The sequence below is a fragment of the Cebus imitator genome, unplaced genomic scaffold (assembly GCF_001604975.1).
Source record: "Cebus imitator isolate Cc_AM_T3 unplaced genomic scaffold, Cebus_imitator-1.0 Scaffold20, whole genome shotgun sequence".
NCBI classification, from domain to species: Eukaryota; Metazoa; Chordata; class Mammalia; order Primates; family Cebidae; genus Cebus; species Cebus imitator.
Genome location: NW_016107335.1, coordinates 11288224 through 11313050, shown reverse-complemented (window position 1 = coordinate 11313050; position 24827 = coordinate 11288224). Strand labels below are relative to the sequence as shown.

The 24827-nt window shown below is 40.9% G+C and overlaps 1 protein-coding gene across 7 annotated transcripts in view; it reads right to left on the bottom strand.

The window, feature by feature from the left end:
- SFMBT2 (Scm like with four mbt domains 2) overlaps window positions 1–24827 on the bottom strand; it is a 245501-nt gene that overhangs the window by 74288 nt on the left and 146386 nt on the right. For all 7 annotated transcript variants that reach the window (XM_017521225.2, XM_017521235.2, XM_017521222.2 and 4 more), the window contains 2 exons: window positions 15731–15832; window positions 10991–11138 (listed from right to left, as the gene is read on the bottom strand). In XM_017521225.2, the coding sequence (XP_017376714.1) occupies window positions 10991–11138; window positions 15731–15832 (250 nt within the window). The remainder of the gene's footprint in view (window positions 1–10990; window positions 11139–15730; window positions 15833–24827) is intronic.

The window sequence follows — 24827 nt, the reverse complement described above, 5'->3', positions numbered from 1 at the left end:
CTAAAACAAGGAAATGCGCTTATTCAAGCGCATTCACTTGAGTCTCCAGTTTGCCCGATTCTGCTTACTTGCTGATAAGGATGGACAAGTTTCCAGCGACTGCTGGGGGTAACTGACACACAGCCTGACACTGATAAGACAGGAAGGTAAAAGCAAGGAAGGACGCAAACCCAGAGAGCGAGGAAAGGAGGCTCTGAGAGGGAACAGCTCCATAGAGAGATCTTCCCCACCCCAGAGAATGTTTACTCTATTAAATGTTAGAAGAACATGTGTAAATAGCAAGTCTATTTAGCTTTCAGTTCAACCTCCCTTGGAAAAGTGATACAATCATCTTCAAAGTCAGCAAATACCAGGACCCAGATATGTGTACAAATGTTGACGCATCAGAACCTAAGTTCTAAGAACACGTTCTCAGTCCTTTCCCAGAAAATTTCAGGACTCACAGAGCAGCACTTTGGGGCATTTTTGCTATGCCTTACTCTTCCGATTGAAAGCTGATCTTTCTCCTTTCAAGCCCAAGTTTTTATTGTTTTTGAAGCAACCAACATTCCTTGAACACTCACTAAAGCCACACGCTCTGTGGCATTCTTTTAGGGTATGAATGTCCCATGGCCCAGGCAGGGAGGCAAGATCACATAGACCTCAGCTGGCAGAACTGGTCCTGGGAGCCAGTCTGTCTATTCCAGAGCATGACTTGCCCAATATTGCCTCCATCTGTTTCACAAAGGAGTTTCTTCTGTACATTGCAGGCTGACAGGCAGGACAGCAAAAACAGCAGTGACTGACTAAAGCATCTGTTCTTGTCCATGCTGTTTGATAAAAAACTACAATCTCCCTCTTGAAATCTTCTAGCTACGTCCATATTCTTGGGTGATGTTCAATTTTAAGCCCTCCTTGATGCTGATGTTTAAAAGTGACACTTTCATTCATTCTCAACTGAGTTATTCTGTGTTTTTATGTTCATGGAACAGTGCAGGAAAAACAAACAAAAAATAAGGAACAAGAAAATAAACAAGACAATTAGCATAAGCACCAGCCATACCACCCTCCTTATCTTTTAAAACGTTACATTGAGAAGTACTTAATCTTGATCATGGTATGACACTTAATATACTCTCTGCTGAGGGAATGTTCTACATGTTATTTTGAATTATAAACATGTTAGGGGACACTGGTATGTGCCCAGGATGGGGTCTAACATCATATAAATATCAGCTGTAAATGGCAAAAACATCTTACGGATCCTGAAGATTGAAGTGAATTAAGGGTAAATGTGAAAGATTCTTAAGTTTTCAACAATCAGAAATATTTTCAGATATTAAAAATGACCCAGAGAATTTTACTCTCCCAAGTATTTTTAATCAAAAGTGACCTTTTTGCTCAAGAATGAATCAGAAAGCTAGAAATGAGACTTGCTTCCAAGTCCAGTAGCCGGGTAAGGACGATCTGACAGTCTCCCTGTCAGATATCAAATATCAAATATCAGATGAAATACATTTTTTAAAAATTACATAGCCCAACTCAAAAAAAAAAAAAATCTCCAGACAAAAAAAAAAAAAAAAAAAAAAAAAAAAAGAAAGAGCCCAGAAAGCCAGAACTGAGCAGCGCAGCAGTTCACAGAGAAGAGGACAGCCTGGCTCGAGGAAGATGAGCAGGAGGACCCGAGGCTACTTTCTTCACCTGGCCCCAGGGAGTGGCCTGGTCTATGAAAATAGAACCAGACAAACTAAGCTGACTGGATCGGAGAGGCAGCAGAGATGGGCTACCTGCCTGGGCTTCTGAAGAAGAAAAAAGGAGATCCATGAAATTCCCTAGGCTGGTGGCACACACGGATGTGGGGTCCAGCTTTCCAATTCCGTGGGACACAGACTGAGAAATTAATATCAAATTCAGTCACTCATTCCTTGAATAACTGGGGACACTTTCATGGACCAGACATTGGTTTTGGTGCTGAGGATGTGGCAGTGAACAAAAGAGATTAAAAAAAATATCCTTGACCCTATGAGGTTTATTTCCTAGTGGGCAAACAGACAGTAACAAATAAATATAGATTGAAGAGATTATTTCAACACAGGGCATATGGAACTGCCTCATAAATAACAACCATCATTGAAATTGATTTACAATCAACAATCACAAACCACATAAGGAAACTAACCAACTCAAGGGAGGGCTAGAGAAATTGACTTTAAAGCAAAATGCTTTACCAGGAAAAAAGACAGAGTCCAACAGTCTAATGATCCTGAATCTGAACACCTTAACACAGCTTCTAACATGAACACCACACACTACATACCACATAGCACACACAGACACACACCACAGACTTACCACGTATACACGTCACATATTAGACACAAAGACACACACATCTACCACACATCCACACCTACACACACACACACACACACACCCCACATATACACCATGCACAAACATATCCCTCACAAAAACAAAGAGATGCTAGCAAATCCTCAATCTCAAAATGATATTTTAAAGTACCATTTGGAAATTTACAGAACAAACAGATAAAAATATAGTGAGGATATAGAAAATCTGAATAATTCAATAAATAAACTTGACCTGACCAAATGATGTGACAATAAACTTGAAAATGCAGCTAAAACAGACAATACTGTAAAATACATAAATGGTTACCCTGACTAAACTTATATTCACTAAAGGAAATAAATTCATACTCAATAAAACACTAACAATACCACCAGCTCCAGATAGGTTTATAAAATAGTTTTACCAAAGTTTCAAGAATCACATAAGTCATATCTTACACAAACTGTTTTTTTGAGACAGTTTAGAAACGTAGCTAGATGTGACATAAATATACAAAATCAGTGGTATTCTCTTATACCAGCTGACAACCAATAAGAAATGAAAAGAAATCCCATTCACCACAGCAAGCAGAAGGATAAGGTATCTGGGAAATATTCCAACAAAAAATTGCAAGTTATAAAAAGATAAAAGAAAAAGCAATTTTTCCAAATTAGTCTATAAATTCAATGCAATGTCAAAATCCAGTGGGACTATAGAACCTTACAAACTGATGCTAAAATTCATGTGTAAGAATGACCTGTCAAAAATAACCAAGAAATTTTGTGAAAAAAAAGAAAAAGTGACTCAATTAATAGATATCGAGACTATATTTTTATAAAGTAATAGCAATTTGTTCAGGGCTATATAAACAGACTGATGAGGCAGAATAACAAAGAACAGGGTAAGAGTCACTCCCATACAGGGATGGATCCATGACAGTGGTCCCATTATAAATCAAAGAGGAAACAGCAGACCATTCAACAAACGATGTAGAGACAAGTGTGGAAATAGAAAATGCAATTCAATTCAAGCAAGAAAAATAAGAAAGTTTTCCTTCCTCATGCCAGTACAAAAATCAATTTCAAGTAGGTTACAGAGCTAAACATGGAAAAGTAAAACTGCAAGAGTTTCAAAGAAAACACATCAGTAGGAAGGAATTCTAAAGATATATAAACAATGGATTCAGGGAAAGATGGCTACTTGACTACATTATAATTTACTACTTTAATATGCCATAAAAAATCATTAAAAAGCAAAGAAACAAGCCAGACTAGGTTATTACATGTGTGTGAAGTGCACTGCTGAGAAAGGATTCATTTTAGAATCTATGAACTAGTTCTACAATCAACAGAAAATGGGTTAAAGAAGAAAACCACAAATGGCCAATAAGCATAGGATGCAATGCTCAACCATCCTAGTGATCAGGACCACCCAGTGAAACAAGAAGATCCCCTTCACTCCCCTCAGAGGGGCCATGCTTAACCCTGGGAATATCACAAAACAGTGAGGGTAACACAAAATGGGAATGCTCAAACACCATGTTAGAAACGTAAACTGACACATCATAGAGAGTATTTGGTACTATCTATGGAATTTCAGAGATGTCCCCTGAAAACACCTCTCACACTTGGGGACATTGGATGTAGATTTGAGGATCATTTGCAATAGGGAAAACTGGAAATCCCTTCCATGTTTACCAATAGTAAATGGGATTTTCAAATATTACAGTATATTCATAAAGCAAGCAAAATGAATAATCTCCATGCCCCAACATGGAAAAGAATCTGAAAAAATGTTAATAAATAAAAAGTTACATAAAGATATGCATAGCACATTATATATGTCTATAGTTAGATATTTTAATTTGACTGTAATAAAAACAGTGATACTGGTAACGCATAAACAGAGACGCCTACACAGTCATGTCGTAAAAGCATGTAATCTTTAGGGGGATGCTCACCTTGTGGAGGATGAGGGGAGAAGAGCTAGGGGTAGAAGAGAATGGGGAGAGGGCTTCAGTTCATTCAACTTCAGCAAACACCTACCCAAGTGCCACCCACCGTTCTAGCTACTGAGGATGAGTGATGAGTGACTGACAAACACCCTTGCTATTCTGGATCTTTCATTTTAGTGGGGAGATGAATGAAAAACAGATAAACGAGAGGTATATTATTACTTATTCGTGTACTGCATGATAAGGTCTGTGATATACTGCAGGGAAGGAGATGCAAATGTTGGGGGTGGCGGTTTGCTATTGGTACTGAACAGGGAAGCCCAGAAAGATGACGTCAAGCAGGTAGCACTTGAGCCAAGGCTGAAGCAGGTGAAGGGCATCTGCGCAGAAGGAACAGCAGGTGCCACATCAAGGAGATGACGGTGAGTGGAGCAGACTGAGTGGGGGTTAGGAGAGGAGGCGGGACAGGGCAGTGAAAGTCGGCATGGCTGGGAGCTGTAGGCTGTTGCCACAGTCTTGATGTGGACACTGAGTGAGGTAGAAGGTGCTGGACAGTCTGAACAGAGAAGGGACCTGTGGTTTATGTTCTAACATGATCAATCTGATAACAGTGGTGAGAGTCCCCTGAGTAACATGAGGGGCCACTATAGGAACTAGGTGAGACTCACTGGTGGCCCGAGACAGGTGGTCATGAGGAGAAGCGGTGAGGTTCTGAAAATGCAGACAGGAGTCCCTGATGGGTGAGGTATGGGGTGCGAGAAATAGAGGACTTAAGGATGACTCGATCTTCATTGTGCCCATAATGCTTTCATGTTTCATATTTCACTGTTGAAAAACGCGAATCAAACAAGGCAGAATGTTAGCATCTGTTGAAGCAAGGTGGTAGGGCCCTGAGTGTCTGTCTTATATGTTATTTTCTGCTCCCTTTGGTATGTCTGAAACATGAGTGACCAAATGGATTAAGCTCATCAGTCAGTATCTGAGATTTTTCTTTAGGAAAAGAGAATACCACTTAGGGTTCTCTGCTTTGTGTCTCAATGATACTTAAAATGCATCTTTACTTCCTAAATTGTATTAACAGTTTATGTGTCTATTAAATGGTCAGCCTAACAGAGGCAATTCAAAGTGCTAATACAAACCAATTGCTTCAGCCTTTGCTCACATCTTTTACAGCAGAAATTTAAAGGCTGAACATTTTCTTCAAAAGTTCCTGGGTGGAACCTTTTCTCTACTAATTCTACAACTAATCTTTGATGTTACAACAGAAAAGTTAATGAAATAATTTTAAAATAGCAAGTCATGGCTGATGACCCATACACATTTTGGCTTAGGTGATCTACTTACCTGCTGATCACTTTTCACAGTGCCTATGAAATTGACTTGCTGTTTATTGGGTTTAAACTAATTGGGTAAAATCTCCAAGGTGCTACCTTTTGCTTACCAGGAAAATGCTTACTACATAGAAAGTCACACTGAAAAATTCCTATCCACTCCAGCTCACTTGTCCCTAAGGTGTGAGGACACATTTTTTTTTTTAAGTAGGAACAGAGTTGAAACAATGTAATAAAATATCTGTGTTCCTTGCATATCTCTTTCCTACACCACCAGAAGTCTTTCAGTCTTTTTTTCATTTCATCAGCTGCTTCTCAGCCTCTTTTTGGAATTGAGCAACATATTGTAACTGTAAGCAGCATTCATGCTTTTAACAGAAATCTGGACAAGGCAATCCATTCATAGAAAACACACACACAGGAAAACATCTGAAATCACTTGGCAATACATATAATAAATCCAACATATTCTACGTGTAAACCTAAGAATTTAATTTAAACACAACAACCTTTTATTTTTTTTTAAAAGCTTCTAATTGCATACACTCATAAAGTGAAGAACAGTTTTTGAAACATCTCTATAGCATGACTCTCAATCCTGCTGTTGAGATTAAGATGATGTGCAACCAACCACCTCAAAAGGAAACTGTAAAACGTCACTACCACAATCACCACCACCACCTCCTCTAAATGCTCATTGTTTAATTACAAAAACAAATATACTGCACTCTCACAAGAGAGTAAGGCAGTCCATGAATGAAGCTATGACTGTCTTATAACCACAGACCCTTGTAAAATTATTCACCAAAATTGTAATTCTCTGCTGTGGCATACTGACCATTTGAATCATGTAAAGCCATGGTCTACTGACATGAGTTAGGTTGCTTTAGGCCCCCCAAACTCTCTAGAACTACTAAAAAGGATGAACGTTAACAAGATATCAGCAAGACAGAACAGCAGTGAAGTGTGGATATGGCTGTGTAGAAAAAGTACTAGATTTGGAATCTTAAGGCTGGGGTTTTTAAAACAACACCTCTACACCAGGATTTGAAAAGTCATTTAACACAACCAAGCCTCCATTTCTCTAGGTATAAAAGTAAGGTTGTTGAAATCATCTTTAGGATCCTTTTCATTTACAAAAACCCTCCATTTTTAATAATATATGTTTATTTTTGAATAGTACTTTTATTTAGATCAAAAAAAGATAAAAATATTATTGTTACATGTCATGTCTACCTTCATCCCTTATGCCATGCTCCCTACTGCTGTCCCCCATACCCCAAACACCAGTAATTATTCTCATTAGTTTCTTATGTAACTACAGAAATATGAGCAAACACTAACATATACTGTCTTGGTTCTTCTCTAACATAGCAGGTGTCATACAATACCTACTGTACCATCGAGATACTGTGTATCTCTGAGAGCCTTCCACATCGGTTCAGAGACTTCCCTCATTCTTTTTGACAGTGGCACAGATTTCATTAGATGGATCTCCAAAGTCTACTTAACCAATATACTACTGATAAATACTTGAATTTTTTCACTCTTTGGCTATTACAAATAATGCTGCAAAAAATAAACTTTTATGCAGATGATCTCTACATTATAACTTAAGGAGAAATTCCCAGAAGTGGAATTACTGAGTCACTGGGAAAATGCATCTAAAAGTTTAACAAAATCTGCCAAATTGCCTTCCACATACTTGCACTTTTCTGCACTCTCAATGGCAATGTCTGAAAATCTTTATTCCCCCACCTTCTCACTAAGCTGAGGTTCTCCTGTTCCTTCTCCTTTGGATTTCTATCTCATATGATAAGCAGATGCCACTTCAGTGGGATTTCTCTTCATTTGTGTTTCTCTTATTATGACGAGTTTGCCCAAGAGTCATTGAGTTTCTTATATTGTGTGCACTTCTGAGCTTATTTCTTGTCCATATCCCTGTAAGTTGCTTGTCTTTTTCTTATTGGTTTACAAATAAAAATTCTATTTCAAGAAAACATTCCTGAACTAATGATATTTACCACATTCTTGAGTAATATTTGGCTGTGTCTCTACCAAAATCTCACCTTGAATTGTAACTCCCACAATTCCCACATGTCGTGGAAGGAACCTGGTGGGAGGTCATTGAATCATGGGACAAGTCTTTCCCATGCTGTCCTCATAATAGTGAGTAAGTCTCATAAGATCTGATGGTTTTAAAAACAGGAGTTTCCCTGCATATGCTCTCTTTTTGCTTGCTGCTGTCCACATGAGATGTAACTCATCACCTTCCACCATGATTTTGAGGCTAACCCAGAAGGAACTGTAATTCATTAAACCCCTTCTCCTGTATAAATTACCCAGTCTCAGGTACGACTATATCAGCAGCATGAAAACAGACTAATACACTCAACTAATGATATTTACTACTTACTGAGTGCTTTAATGGTTTAAAAAGAGTTATAGTTTCTTACTGGAAGGTATTAGCCACCATTACTCAATATTCTACTGACGTGCAGTACATATTTGTATATAATATCCGTGAAGAAACATTCTTTTGAGTTTTTGAAAGACAATTTCGCTTTCAGTAAGAGAAAGGAATGGTTTGGAAGAATGCATGAAGATAATTCCACCTCACCAAATATCACAAATACTTAGATAAAAGAGAAGAAATGATCATCATAACTAAATATTAAGTATAAAAAAGTTTAAAATATAAAAATACTTAATTTTATATCTTTGTACAGTCCTTTCATTGCATGTTTAAGAGTTCAATTACATTAATGTAAAACAATTTTACTTAGTATCATATTTTATGAGAATTTTACTTAATATCACTTAATATCATAAAATTCAAGTATCCAAATAGACACATCCATTTTCCTAGTGAACTTCTAAGCTATGTCAATGATCTTTTTATGTAATTCATAGAAAATGTATTTTAAAATTCTGAAAACATTGACAACTATGAAACCTCTGCCATAATGGAGTGATCAAGCAGCTAAAATGCTGATAGAAATACTTTTCCTTTTTTTCACTCTGTGAGGAAATATCCAACCATTAAAAAAATTCTTAAATGTAAATAGATCCTAATACTATGGAGGAATTAGAAGTCTAACCAAGTAGCATTTACATATCTAGAAAAAGTTTTCCTTTAATGACACAGGACCCATTCTCCACATATACTTCCATGAGACAAGTCCAAAGGAAGCAAAAGAAGACGGCCCACCGGGCTTTCAAACTCTACTGCAGCTAATTCCACAGCAGGGAAGGACTTCTCACCCACTACCAATAGGTGGTTGAATACATGACTCCTGCAAGGCCATATTGGAGGGATGGGAATCCTTTGACTTTTATCATTTTAACTCTGCTGGTCACCTGAGGACTCCCACAGATGTCTCCACTGGACAGTCTTGAAAAAGGAAGTGGTGACATGGCTCAGGATGCAAAGCCAGTGTGTACCAACAGAGAAGCAAACACCAAGGCTTCCTGGAGTCCTCACTGCTACCAGGGGACACAGTCCCAGGACCCAAGCTCTGCCTGGAGACCTACAATCCAAGTGACTTTGGGCAAGTTATACAAGCTTTCTGTGACTCAGATTCTTCATGGTTCACTTTGAAGAGTGAATGAATTAGGCATTAAAAACAGTGAGTGGTAAACAGTATAACAGTTCTGTGGAAGTTCATCATATACCATTAGGCCGAATTCCATGACTACACAACTTTAACCTGAGCAGTCAACAGCTGAAATGGAAATATTCAAAAGCATCTCCTCTGTAAGGACAAATACAGGGGACAATGAAGATGAAGGTCCAGCAGAATACAGTTAGAGTAAAGGTAAGCAGGCACGGCACCATTAAATGATGCAAATAGTACGACGAGGCCACCAGGCAAGGTGCGACTTAACCAGTGTGGGAACTGGATGATTTTCTCAGTAAGGTTAATGCCCCAAGCAATCCAATCCCCGACAATCTGGAAAGGTTAGTACAAAACCCCTTATTATTTCAGGTTTTCTGTTAAAATCCTCCCCAATAAGTTTAATTTTCTAATCTTTTTCTAACTTTCTTTTTCTTTTCGAGACAGAGTCTCACTCTATTGCCAGGCTGGAGTGCAGTGGTGCAATCCCAGCTGACTGCAACTTCCGTTTTCAGGTTTCAAGCAATTCTCCTGCCTCAGCCTCCCAAGTAGCTGGGACTGGAGGCACGCACCACCACACCCAGCTAATTTTTTGTATTTTTAGTAGAGATGAGGTTTCACCATGTTGGCCAGGATGGTCTTGATTCTTGACCTCAAGATCCATCTGCCTTGGCCTCCCAAAGTGCTGGGATTACAGGCGTGGGCCACCGTGCCCAGCCTCTTCTTGCTATACCTTTATTATTCTTCTCTTAATCTCACCTCTCATCTTCTTCTTTTCTTTTTTCTTTTTGTTTTGTTTTTTTGAGATTGAGTCTCTCTCTGTCGCCCAGGCTGGAATGCAGCTGCACGATCTCAGCTCACTGCAACCTCTGCCTCCCGTGTTCAAGCGATTCTCCTGTTTCAGCCTCCTGAGTAGCTGGGATTATAGGCACCCACCACCACGGCCAGCTAATTTTTGTATTTTTTTTTTTTAGTAGAAATGGGGTTTCACCTGTTGGCCAGGATGGTCTCGAATTCCTGACCTCATGATCCACCCGCCTTGGCCTCCCAAAGTGCTGAGATTACAGGTGTGAGCCACCACGCCCGGCCCTCACCTCTCATCTTACTGCTTTCTTCCTGAATAAACCATAAGCTTTTAGGGCACAACAAACCACATTGGTTGACTCTTAAGAGTAGCACTCACTCACAATGCGGTTCTTGAAACCCAATTTAAAATTACTTTAATCCATCCTGGCTCCCAACGTAATTATTTTAAAGTATTATAGCATCTAATTTTTGGATATCTGAAAGCAAATTGACTCTGGGGAAAGCTTTGCTTACTGGAAATAAAAACTCTAAAGGAATGCTTCCCTAACATTGTGCTACATTTGTAAAACCACTTCTTAGACACTTTCGAGTGTTTGACCTCAGTCAGTCAGCAATGCTGCACCCTCTATGCCTGAACAATAGCAGCATAGCTGCCAATACTGCAGTAACTAATAGGGAAACTCCCGTGGACAGAAGTGAGAAGCCCAAGGCCGCCCTCCCAGCCGAGGGATGGAGGTATAACTGACACCTGTGTCAAGCTGAAGAACATCCTATTTCCGCTATGTCTAAACCCTTTACAAAACCAGCCTCCCCAGATTAACACCCTATGTCCACTATGTCTAAACCCTTTACAAAACCAGCCTCCCCAGATTAACACAGGAATTACTTCAATGACAATAAGACGCCCTCCTGAATCACCCAGACCCTGCATGCCTTCACGGAATACAAACCTTTGGGAGGAGTGAGGCTGACTCCATTTTTAAGGCACCATTGTACTGGCAAAATCCCCAAAGAATCTGCATGGCACAGCACTGAAACTTGACTTGGTTCAGGTCTTAGGTCATCAATAGTCACTTGAAAAAAGTGATTGTTAAAAACCTAAAAGAAAAAAAAAAAAGCAGGGGGGAACCAAAAGTTAATTCTTAGGAGTTACATATGCTAGTATAAAATACTGGCAGAGCTTCCAAAGGCAATTAACATATTTCATCAAAATGATTTGAATACAAACTGGCATATTCAATGTCTGTTGCTAAATTAATTCGGCTGATAAAAAGTTAGAATTGACCACTATGGTCCTATTATTGGAAAAATAAATATAGGATATATGGAAGTATGAGAATGAGCAATATCAAAGACTCAGATAATTAACCAATGGCCATAGCTTGAAGAAAAACGAACGGAGGAAGTCAGACAGGCAAACCCCAGCTTAGACAACAGCCAAGACAGGAACTGAAAAGTGAAACCGTTTATCACTGTCCATAGCCAGCACCAAACTCTTTATACCTGATCATTCAAGAATCTCCAAGGTCTGGCTTGCAGCTTTCTAGCCTTATCCTACACCATATCCTTCAGAAAACCAGAGAGGAAATCATTCACACTAAGCCTCATGGGCTACAACAGCCCCAGTGCCATGCTTAAGCTATCAAAACATAATGCATTTTCAAGGCGTGTCTCCTATTTCAACGCTGCTGACCTGGTTGGAATAAACAGCCCTACAACACTCCCAGTGCCATGTTTAAGCTATCAAAACACACTGCATTTTGAAGGTGCGTCTCCTATTTCAATGCTGCTGATATGGTTGGAATAAACAGCCCTCACTCTGTGCTCCTAAAATTTCAGACTTCAACTTCTGTATTGAAAACTGTCCTTCCTTCCTGGACTGATAACACATAGTCTTCCAATGCAATAGAGATTAAGTTATTAGAGGACAATGATATCTTTTTTATGAACACAAGTATCCCCAAATGCATATAAAATGCTTTGTATGTAGGAACTGGATAAATGATCACTGAGTATAAGAAGAAACATCAATGAAGAAATAAGAGCCAGGTGTGCAGATAAGCAAAGCAGAGGGCAAAACTCAGACGGACCATCACTGAAAAGCGTGATGTATTTAAATAATGTAGTATCCAAAACACGACAGCAAAGAAGATCCCTATCCCAACTCAACAGACATAACCCAGTCTTCCTTAGGAAACCCTGAGAGTTTTATGAAGCTATGATTCCTGGCTCCTTCAGTTTTTTTTCTGGAAGCAATTTAGTTCAAATTGAAGCAAGAGAGGAAACTCACTTCTGTTCTTCTCTGTGCCAGTTTTGGTAAATAGTGTCCTGAAAGGTTTGCCTGTGAAAGTCAACTTCAAGGAACAAAGGATCAGATGGGGGCCTTCCCAGTGAGGTCAATCTCCAAGAACCCTGTTAAGAATCCCATTCTCCCTCCACCTGAAACCTGCAAGATTGTATTAAAGGATTATGAAAATACTTCAACTTTTGTCACTTTCACTCTTCTGGGCACCTGCCGACTGCCACAGGCATCTCTATTGGACAGTCTTGAAAACTGAAGCATGGCGCTTTGGCTCAGGATGCAAAGCCAGTGCGGACCAAGAGCGGAACAAATATCGAAGCCTCCTGGAATCCTCACTGCTACTGGGGGCACAGTCCCAGAACCCCAATATCCCTGCCCTGTGCATTTTTCTCCTTAGCCCATTTAATATGTAACACTCTGTATTTACTTACTTATTAATTATGTTTATAGTCTGTCTCCCTCCATTAAAATATAAGCTCCACAACGGGAACATTGTCCAGAATAGGGCCTATGAATGCTCAGTAAATATCTGTTAAATTACCTGTTATTTAGTCTATCTCACATACATACACATACTCACACACATACGTAACAGCATGTGTTTTGGTGGAGCCACAGTATCTTGCAAAGAAGGGCACTAAGAATTTCCACAACCATTAAGATTCATGCTCACGTGGGAACACTTCAAAGGAAAAGTTTAGTAAGTTTCATCAAATCCATCAGGGCTCATGTTCCTAAATGATCGGAAGCACTGTTTTGTGCTCTATCCAGTCCAGAACCCACAGGACTCAGAACTAAAGCCCAGAGTAGTTAACTGGCTTGTCCAAGACTGCGCAGCAAAGAGTTGGCAGAAATAGAAACAGAACCCAAGGCTTCTAATTCAGTATCCTTCTAATCAATACAACACACTTCGCTTACTTACACAGATGACATCATCACCATCTGCCAGTATCTCAACACCAAAAACACACCCCCGCTGTATGTCTGGAGGTTCGTCATTTAATACTGGATCCACTATGTGCCTGTCTGAATCCTTGTCTGTTTGTGGAAACATTATTTATATATATCTTCAACAGTTATGCCACGAAGTAAAGGCCCATGGTGGAAAAAAATGAAATTATCATTGTGATGAGTAAGGACAGCATAGGAAGTTACATTTTCAAGCGTAATATTTCAAAATACTTTCCCGTATTTAGAGAAATACATTTAATTATGAATATCTTCTAAACTAAGAATATTCTGATACCTCATTACATGAAGATGAGTCTAGAACCTGGGGAGGTGTCTACCTAGGTTCTAAAAGACAGATGCACAGATCCCAGTCCATGCATTATACGATACATGGTCAATAAGAGAAGGAGTGTATACGAAACAGCATGACTCATTTTATATTTGCTACAAAGGGTAAGAAAAAGCAAAATAAAAAGGAATACACAGTTTAGAAGTCAGTAAAAATACCTTCTCCCTCCCCACAATAAGATTAACTTAGAGAAAATTATTTACTGTGAAAAACCAACTATCACTGGAAGTCTACCCAACTGGATAAAGACATTTGGGTTGAAACTGATTTTGATGAGTAGACACATTCTAACATTACATATTATAGCTATTTAAAGGCATAAGAACATGAGAGAGGCTATGCACATCGACTCTGTTGAATTTAATTGATAAGTACCAGGTGAGGTGACCCTGTGGCAGACAGAGGGGCAGCGGGCATGCCTGCAGCACCCACTGCCAGAACAAAGGGGAATTCTGGCCAGGATTCAACAGGGCACCATGCGTCCATTTTGGAAAAATATCCGACAACTAGCAAGATACACAGTCAAGAACCCCAAAGGTCATTTCAAAAAACAGGTTTTTAATGGATGCTAGATAATCAGGAATACATGACTTTTGACCTCCAGATTATAAAGTAAAAGCCAATATATATTCCTTTAAATAAAGTACCTTAAATATTTAAAGTTATCTTCTTTTTTTTTTTTTTTTTTTGAGATGGAGTCTCGCTCTGCTGCCCAGGCTGGAGTGCAGTGGCAAGATCTCAGCTCACTACAACCTCTGCCTCCCAGGTTAAAGCAATTCTCCTGCCTCAGCCTCTCAGTAGCTGGGATTACAGGCATGTACCACCATGCCTGGCAAATTTTTGCATTTTTAGCAGAGACAGGTTTTCATCATGTTGGCCAGGCTGGTCTCAAACTCCTGACCTCAAGTGATCCTCCCACCTCAGCCTCCCAAAGTGCCAGGATTACAGGAATGAGCCATCGTGCCTAGCCCTTAAAGTTATCCTTAAAAAAAAATACTTTAATGGTTATAAAAATAATTTATGACCACTAAAGAAAAAACATTTAGAAAGCATTTCATTCTTATAACCAATTTCCATATTCTGTAATACACTATCACTACTAAATTTCTCAAGTGTTAGCAAATCGTAAATTTTTAAAAACTCATGACTCAAATAACATTAAAACACTAATCACTGCATGAAAAGTGATTTTCCTTAAAGAAAATCCCATTTCCTTAAGAAAAAGAAATTAAAATAGAATTGACTTTTGAATCTTTAATTAAATTATCCTACTGAAGTACACAAAAGACCATTCACAAAAGCACACATTGGTCACAAATGCTGTTTGCCCCACCATTCACAAGAGAATCCTTAAGGTAGAAACAAGCAATTTCGATTTTACCAGAGGTTATGTCATTAAAATTTCTTTAATGGAGAATGGATATTATACTCTTTTTTAAAAAGACTTTATTGTTTTGTAGAGACAGGGTCTTCCCTTATGTTACCCAGGCTGGTTTTGAACTCCTGGGCTCAAGTGATCCTTCCACCTTGGTCTCCCAAAGTGCTGGGATTACAGATGTGAGCCACCATGCCACACCAGGATATCACCATCTTCAAAGACTAACAGATCATTATAAAAATGCCTTTACGCTAAAAAGTAACTCAGTTTTGAATCTGGCATGAGTTTTCCTTTAGTCAATGAGGGCAGATGAGAAAAAGAACATAGAAAAGCTGAGACATGGGAGATGAGAATTTGCTTTGCACTATTTTCATGTATTTTCCAAGTATAAACAGCTCATATTTACTACTACCGCTGCAGGAATAACAAATTACCCTTGTAATGATTACGACATGCAACTTGTCAGTGGACAACTAGCAGAAGACAAGGAAAATTCACCCTAACTGTGATAAGAGGGGGTGTATCTGTGCCACCAGTAATAAAAAGGGCTGAAAGCCGTGCTGGACCAGAGGGGCGGCAATCTTCCTTAGCTTCACCTGGCAGTGCTGATAGCCTTGTATGAACATATTTCATCTCGTCGTCTTTGAGTGGAAAGACTTAACTTGATCCACTCCAGGGGCTGTGTCGAAGAGTGAGGGAGGAAAACCCACCTTAGTCACTGACGCAGGAGAGATGTAAAAGGGCTCACTCATATTCACTGTCTCAAGCTTCATCCCAACTGTGAAGAAATGGCTTCGCAAATCTGCGTGATCCTGCAGAGAGAAAGATGAAAACAGTGAAAGCCATGGTTCTGTAAATGACCTCAGCCGCTGTCCGTATGCGCTCCAGGAGCATTTTATTGGGCAACTGAAATCTGACGGAAACAATTCACCCTCCCTGTTTCAAACTTCCAATTATTGCAAGAGACCACGGATCTAATTATTTTCCGCAGGCTATATTGCTTTTCCAAGGGAGAGGCCACAAGGCTTCGTGGCCATGCTTAAATTTACACTAAGCAAAAATTCACATTACACGGCTTTGATCTTCCTAGGTGCTATCAACTGAAGCACAGCACAGTACGGGCAGCAGTCCGTCATCCTAACATGGCAGGGTGTCTTCAGAAAACTCTTACTGCTGAAGTCACATCACAGGGCTTCAGTCAGTACCCTGTACCCAGGGTCTGCCCTCACCTTCCGTGTGTAAGAGCACACGCTTACCAGTTACTGGGAGTAAGCTCGCACACAGCTTACCAGTGTGAGGATGGGTAGGGGTACTCAAGGTTCCATGATCTTAAGAGATGCCTGCAGGTAAGACTCCAAACCTGTGCCACAATCGGAACCTGACTCCTGCTCAATAAAGGTGAGCAACACCCCCTTCCTAATAGGGATCTGGCAGTTTTATGACCCACTCACAGCAACCTTATGTGAGAAAGATGGGGCTTTCCTGCCTTTTAAAAAAAACACATTTCAATGTCTACTTCAGCTACACAGCAATAGAGGAGGTTGGCTGGACTCTGGATACCAGCATTCATCTTGCAGAGATGGAAGTCACCTCGTAACTCACAGTCGGGATAAACAGCAGTGGATAAATAAATCTATTTCCAGTCTGTCCCTGAGGAAATAATAGCTGCAAATAAATCCTGTGGTTTCCAAATACATCAACTGGGTGTGAAGTGCAAAAATATCTGGAGACCTGTTGCCTTCTTTTATCTGTGAATCTGAAGTGGGTTTTTAATTACTTCCACGATGTCTCTCTATATCCAACTCTGAGGACTGCACAGAGCCCGGTCGGGCAGTGCCTGTTCCCCCACAGCCCCCCAAAGCTGGTCAGTACCATCAGTGTCCACCAGGAGATCAGACTAGAAGAACCACTTATACAGCTCTCCACCAGGACACCCAGTTGCCAAGGTAACAGAATGTAAACGCCTATAGAACCACAGGGACGCTTTCATTTTTCATGTCCCCAGGGCAGTCTGCAAAGGTCTCTGTATGAGGGGATGCATGATGAGTGCTGGGTCTGGGTGAAGTAAGCAGTGCCATGTCCAAAGAAGACATTAATCAGAACAAGAAAGGATGCGGTCCAACACGACAAAACCCAATCAAAGAAAATGGCCCCTTTAAACACTTAGAAACTTAGAAATTCCTTAAGAACTTACAATCAACACTTTATGAAAGTTATATGCATAAGGAAAAGCACAAGGAAATAGGCACAGGTGATGATCTGCATGGTTTATGTTGCAAACAAAGCATTTAAGTTATTTATTTTTAGCTTTTATTTATTTTTTATTTTTTTGAGATGGAGTTTCACTCTTGTTACCCAGGCTAGAGTGCAATGGTGCAATCTCAGCTCACTGCAACCCTTGCCTCCCAGGTTCAAGCGATTCTCCTGTCTCAGCCTCCAAAATAGCTGGGCACCTAGGTTGACTCCATGTCTTTGCAACAGCGCTGCAATGAACATGTGAGTGCATGTGTATTTTTGATAGAATGATTTGTTTTCCTTTGGGGATGCCACCACTGATGAGACTGTTGGGTCAAATGGTAGCTGTTTAGGTTCTTCGAGAAATCTCAGAACTGCTTTCACAGCGAGTGAACTAATTTACATTCCCTCCAGCGGTGTGTAAGTGTTCCCTGTTCTCCATAGCCTCTTTGGCATCTGCTGTCTTTTTGCCTTTTTAATAGCAGCCATCCTTACTGGTGTGAGAGGGCATCTCACTGTGGTTTTGATTTCAAAGCATTTATTTTTAAAGGTGGCTGGGGGAAGGCACATCAGGAAAGAAAAGGAATCGAAGGCTCCTGTACAGAGAGCGAATGTGGATCAACACACACCAGCCGTCATGCCCAGGCAGGGCTAGAAGCCACAGGCGAGGAGACATCACAACCAAACCAACACTGAGTCGCTGATACTGGAACTAAAAGATTCCAAGTTAATTTGTGTGTTTCTAGCATAAAGAAAAGACAAATATTTTAGGTACTCAGTATCGCAATTACCCTGATTTGATCTTTACAAATTATATGAATGTATTAAACAATCACATGTACCCCAAAGTATGTACATCTATTATGTACCAATAAAAAAATTTAAACATTAAAAAAAAGATGACAAGTGAATGCTCCTGTCAGGCACCCATGTCACCAGTACCCATCAGCAGGAAACTGAGTCCCAGTCATGGCTTCTGCAGGTAAATATCCTTCCCCATTTAAGTACAAACCACTTTCGTCTTTGGAAAAGGGGAATTATTATAAAATTATCAGAGAATAAAACGCGGCCTGAATGTACTCAGCAAGTCTGAGCAGTCACTATCACACTGTTTGACAACTCACAGGTGGTCTAAGCAGTCACTAACTCACAGGTGCCCTCAGTCACTCCCAGCACATTCATAACTATAAATAATGGTTAAACATAAACAGTGAATGTCAGTGTTTCTCAGGAGCCTCCCTCTCTGTGCAGTACCCCCTTCCTCCTGCAGCCTGCCCCTCACCAGCCACAGCCACTGTTCATTGCATCCCACATGGTACCCTTTACAATAAACAGGGCAAGGCATTCCTGAAGTCTGGTGTGCGGGGGCAGGCATGGGTCTTCTCACAGGCTGCCTCTATCACCACCGCCCTCCTCGGAGTCCCTGCTGTAGGGGCATCCTGACAGCCATGGGGCTCTCTTCATTCCCTCCATTCCAGATTCTGTGCTTCTCTCTGCTCTACAGAACTCTTGCTCCAACCTTCGTTCTCTGAGTAGAGTCAGCTTTCTAAGTAGGGTTTACCCACAACCCTAAGCCCTTTCTACATCCCAGGCTCTCAGTCTGACCTTGACCACTGACTTGGAGTCTTGAGCCAAATCCACACCCATCCTTTATCCCATACTCCAAGCCCTCTGGGAGGGTCTGTCAATCATAGCTCCTGGTGCTATGTGGAAACTCTGTGGCCCCAGGAGGCTTGCCCTCTCTGCCGACTTCCTGTGTTCACAGTCATCTAGCAGAAAGCAGGCAGTGGTTGCTTCTCCTTGGAAACACAGCAGGCAGCAATGGGTCCCTGAGATAACCCTGTCCATTCAGAGGTGCAGACTGTATTGCAAATGCTTATTGGTAATGACTTCAGCGTCCTCTGCATCTAATTACATCTCTAGGTTAAGAGAGGATCACTTCTGCTTCCTGCACACAACACACAATCTCTTCCTTTGCTCCTGAGTGTCCTGTGCTCCAATGTCCATCATTAAACTCTGCATCTTTGCTCATCTATAACAATGAATATAAACATCAAAACCACGAATGGTCGGATTGAGGATAAAAATAAAAATAACATGACATGAAAATGTTCTTGGCTTAAGAATAATGCTCAGTGAGCATTATTCCAGAAATTTTAGAACTAGTTTCCCCTCTGCCAGTCTTGGCTCAGATGTCCTACAACTTAAATTATTTCTCTTGGTTTCAGCTATGTGGTAAATGTATATGGGTCTTTGTCCCTGGTACAGGACTCCTAAATCCTATGGGATTTCCCAGGTGATAGGAGCTCTTTTGTTCTAATGGGTCCTTTCTTGGTGGGTCCCTAAACAGCTTCAGGGTGGGGTCTCATGTCTGGAAAGCCCAAGGCATGATTAGGGAGGGCTGTAAGTTCATTTCCACCCCGGCAAACACTGGGGAGGGGAGAAGAGCTGGATATGGAGCTTATCACCAATGGCCAAAGATTTAATCAATCGTGCCTACATAATGAAACTTCCATGAACACCGTAAATGACAGAGTTGGGGGTTTTCCAGTTGAATACTTTCACATGCCAGCAGGTGGGGGCACCCCAACTCCAGAGGGCAGGAAGCTCCTGTGCCTGGGGCCCCCTTCCACCCCTCTCCCTGGGCACCTCTTCCATCTGGCTGTTCATTTGCATCCTGTATGTTACCCTTTACAATAAACAGGTAATAGGAAACTGCTCTGTGAGCCATTCTGGACAACTACCAAATCCAAAGACGAGGTGTGAGGAACCCTAATTTATAGCCATCAAATACAGGAAGCCCAGGACTTGTGATTGGCATCAATGTGGAGGCATCTGGTGGTACCGAATCCTTCACTTGTGGGGTCTGCGCTGCTTTCAGACAGCGTCAGAAATGAATTAAACTGCAGGATATTCACCTGCTGTCCAGAGAGCTGAAGAACTGGCTGATGTGGAAAAACCCACACACATGATGTCAGAAGTGTTGTGGGTAAAAAACAGTTCATAAGTTACAGTCAATACACTTCTTACTCACAGAAATGCATCTATTTTTCTTTTCAAACTATATAAAGCCCCCTAAACTCTCTTGTTTCATATACTTGAAAAAAGGAAGCCAGATATTCTGAGAAGTCGCAGCATCCAAACACAAGTATTTATAGTCTGGCCTCACATATCCTCATATCTTATCCTATTAAACTTCAACCCTGTATTTCAGAAATAAATTTGGATCCTGTATCTTTCAGCCCTCACTTTCACTTTCTGAAAATCACTTTCTAATCAACACTCCCCGCCCCCCCCAAAAAATCCCTCTATGGCCATGTAGAAATCCCAGCAGTTTCAAAGCTAAGTCAACGTAATGGGAATTGAGAAGACTCTAGAATAAAGACATAACAATTAAAGTTTGACTAAACCTGCTATTCTAATGTTCATATTATTCATGAATGACGATGTCAGAAACATTTTACTGCAAGAGCAGGACAATATTTTCTAAAGGGGTTTGCCATTGAAACTTCTGGGCATTGGAGGACTTTTTAAAAACATGAAAGATAGCCATGTTGTATGTGCAGAACTTTCCAGTAAATGCCAAATTCTCTCACTTATGCTACATGGCTCATCCAAGAAAGGCTTCAATAAACATTTATTGAATTAAACTGAAGGGATGACAAAAACTTGATGATTTCTTGACATCCATTCCAATCCTAAATTCTATCAGTCATCCGATAAGCAATGATCAGAAACTACTGAGGCACCGCACAGGAGACTAACAGATATTGCATGGAATACACACAACACCCTCCATGTGTCAAAGGGAGAAGGAAGAAACAGGCAAGAACAGCTATGGAAGATCCAGACTGAGAAGAAACTTCAGAACAAATTCTTTTACTTCTACATGTAAAAACAAAGTATCATTATGATCACGGTAGTCAAAGGATTTATAGGGGTAAAGCTTAATTTGGAAGATGAAAATCATGTGACTCAGAATGACAAAAGATTCTGGGAAGGTGGCACAGTGACTTTATACAGAGGGACTGGGCTCTGGATATGAGATGGAAGCATTTAAACATGATCTAACAGGCAAAATAAGTCATTTGACACTCCTAAGGAATAACAAGTTTTTATGATAACTGAAGAATTCAACACCAGTGAATTTCCAAATAAGCCAACAGACAGTACTGCTAAGTTCTGTGGTGTAAGTGTCCACCCATATTAGTATATGAGAAAAGATGCAGCTATCCTCATTGAAAAACAAATCTAGTCACCATAGACCACTTACTTTGGCCTGTTAATGCAGTCAGAGGGCAGGCATTCATTTACACAAACACCTAACTAATCATTCTCAATGTTAAGGGCCGACAGAGTTCCTGGTTCCTGAACACGATTCGCCAAACGGATTAGGTACTGAGAGATAATGGAAAATTCACTGTCGTTTGAAAGAGACATTCTGGCCTTTGCAAAGCTCTAGAGAATCATTCATGCTTCACAATTATTGGATTAAGAATGATGTTATTCCTGTTATCAGGATATATTACGAAGTCCTTAGCGGATTTACAAATATGCCTGTCACATTCAAGAAATACTGTTTATTTAAGAGTACTGGAGTCTGGTCAAATTGCCTACAGAAAAACTACTCTCCTTTAATAAATGCCAGCAATGTCATTCCCATCTACATTCATCACTACCCATTTTTATTTTTGCCCTAAAGTAGTTTTATATTGATCAAAAGTAAAATGCCATTCGTTTTATTGGAGGACTGTCTTAACAGGCAGCTGCGGCAATCTCTCTTCAGGGAACCTTATTTTCAGCAAAATGACATCGTAAAAGAGATTCTGTCTACATCGACTTCCTGTCTCCACCCGGGTTTCATCAGCTTTATTCCCTCCAGAGCCGGAGCAGTTCTCACTCCTACTAAGATGCAGTCACTCTGTGCTGAGACTCACTAGGCTCTGTATATACAAACTGGACATCCCAACTCCGAAAATCCCAAGCCCAAAACCCGAAACTTTTTGAGGGCCAATAAGACGTTCACAGGGAATGCTCATTGGAGCCTTCTGGGTTTTGGGGTTTTCAGATGCTCAACAGGCAACTGTCCTGCAAATATTCCAAAATATGAAGCCAGAGACATGTCTGGTCCCAGGCATTTTGGATAAGAGATGCTCGGTCTGTAATATCAAGTGGACAGAAACTGCCAACACGTTGTAAAGGCAGGCAGGCTCCCTGCATTGCCATCTTCCACTTACACAGACTGTGAGGTAGAATCCATCTTGCAGAGAGGAAATTAAGACACAGAGAGGTGAAGTTACCTAAGCAAGGACACAGAGCTACCAAGAGAAGCCAGGCTTCAAGCCCGAGCAGCCTGATTCAGTCTGAGCCCCCGTCCGGGCACCACGTTATATAACAACCTGGAAACAAAGACCCAAAGGAATTTTTTAAAAATCAATAATTAGAACAAGCAGATAATACCACTACAACCTACCTGTAGCCCCCTAAAATCTTATTTCAAAGAAAGGTATAATCAAGTTAAAAAGTGATAGCTACTAACACCGATCTTTTACTTAAATCCTCCAAGTCGGCTGGGCATAGTGGCTCATGCCTGTAATCCCAACAGGCATGAGGAGGCTGAGGTGGGCAAATCACAAGGTCAGAAGATCGAGACCATCCTGGCTAACACAGTGAAACCCCATCTCTACTAAAAACACAAAATATTAGCTGGGTACAGTGGCACACTCCCGCTACTCAGGAGGCTGAGGCAGGAGAATTGCTTGAATCCAGGAGGTGGAGGTTGCAGTGAGCCGAGATCACACCACTGCACTCCAGCCTGAGCGACAGAGTGAGACTCCGTCTCAAAAACAAACAAAAACCTCCAAGTCTTGCTGTTAATTCCTTGAATTTTTAAATGACTTAAGAAAAAAGTATGTGAGTGTATTCCCACCCTAAAAATTACTTCCAAAATGTTTATCTACAGCCAGTCAGAGCTTTCATTAACAATGCACAAATATCATGACTACTTTTGTGTGTGTGTACATTAAGCAACAAAGAGTTAAGAAATATGTGCAGCAAAATGTCCACAGTGCTTCATAAATTATCCTTTATTGATACCTACTTCCACGTGATGTTATCAATGTTAACCAAGACAGGTTGCTCTGAACAATGTGGTTAATCTAGTCCACGTGGCTGGCTGCAAAGCCCACACCAACCCCAGCCTGTGACTCGTATGTTAAATACCATGTGATAAGCACCATTCTATAATGAACGGACAGGAGAGTAGTTGATGTGATCCCTGACCCTGAGAAGCTGGAAATTTACTTAGAAAATAACTGAAGTCAGGAGTTCCAGACCAGCCTGGCTAATATGATAAAACCCCATCTCTATTAAAAATATAAAAATTTGGGAGGCCTAGGTATGGATCACCTGAGGTCAGGAGTTCAAGACCAGCCTGGCCAATACAGTGAAACTCTGTCTCTACTAAAAATATATAAATTAGCCAGGCATGATGGTGGGTGCCTGTAATCCCACCTACTTGGGAGGCTGAGGTGGGAGAATCACTTGAACCCAGGAAGGGGAGGTTGCAGTGAGCCAAAACCATGCCATTGCACTCTGGTCTGAGCAGCAAGAGTGAAACTCCATCTCAAAATGTAAATAATAAATAAAAATTAGCCGGGCGTGGTGGCGGGTTCCTGTAATCCCAGCTACTGGGGACGCTGAGGTGGGGGAATCACTTGAACCCAGGAGAGGGAAGTTACAATGAGCCAAGATCACACCACTTCACCACTCTAGCCTGGTGACAAGAGTGAAACTCCTTCTAAAAAAAAAAAGGAAAAGAACTGAGCAGTGAGACAGGAAGTAGAGTATTATGCTGGAAAAAGGAGTATGGACAAACTGCAATATCTTGGTGTCCTGACTTTATAGTTTTGGCTTATGTCTCACTTTTTTTCACTTAAAACAGAGGTCAGGAAGATCTGACAACCTCAGAGCCCGCCCTGGGTGCACTCACTACTCACGGTCACCCACTGCCTTCAACATCTGCCTCTGATAAAGTCCTTGCCTGGGCAGTGGTTGCCGACCTGGCAAAGGCCAGCACCTGATTCAGGAGGCGTGAACCGTCGCTGCGGGAGAAACACACTTGCCCCGATACAGTCATCATGAGTCAGCAGCAACTCACATCTCTGGCAGGTACCAAAGCTTCAGGGTGAATAGTAAAATTCTTTATAAAACACAGTATACACATGGATGTGAGTATTAATCTACAGACAGTAATGAAGAGCATTACTAATGGAGAGACAGGAGAAAGAGAAGACAGAAAAGAAAGAACAGGCCAGGTGCCACGGCTCATACCTGTAATCCCAACACTTTGAGAGGCCAAAGTAGGCAGATTACAGACCATCCTGGGTAACATGATGAAACACTGTCTCCATTAAAAACACAAAAAAATTAGCCGGGAGCAGTGATGCGTGCCTGCAGTCCCAGCTACTCAGGAGGCTGAGGCAGGAGAATTGCTTGAACCTGGGAGGTGGAGGTTGCAGTGAGCCAAGATCACACCACTGTGTGCCAGCCTGGGAGACAGAGCAAGACTCC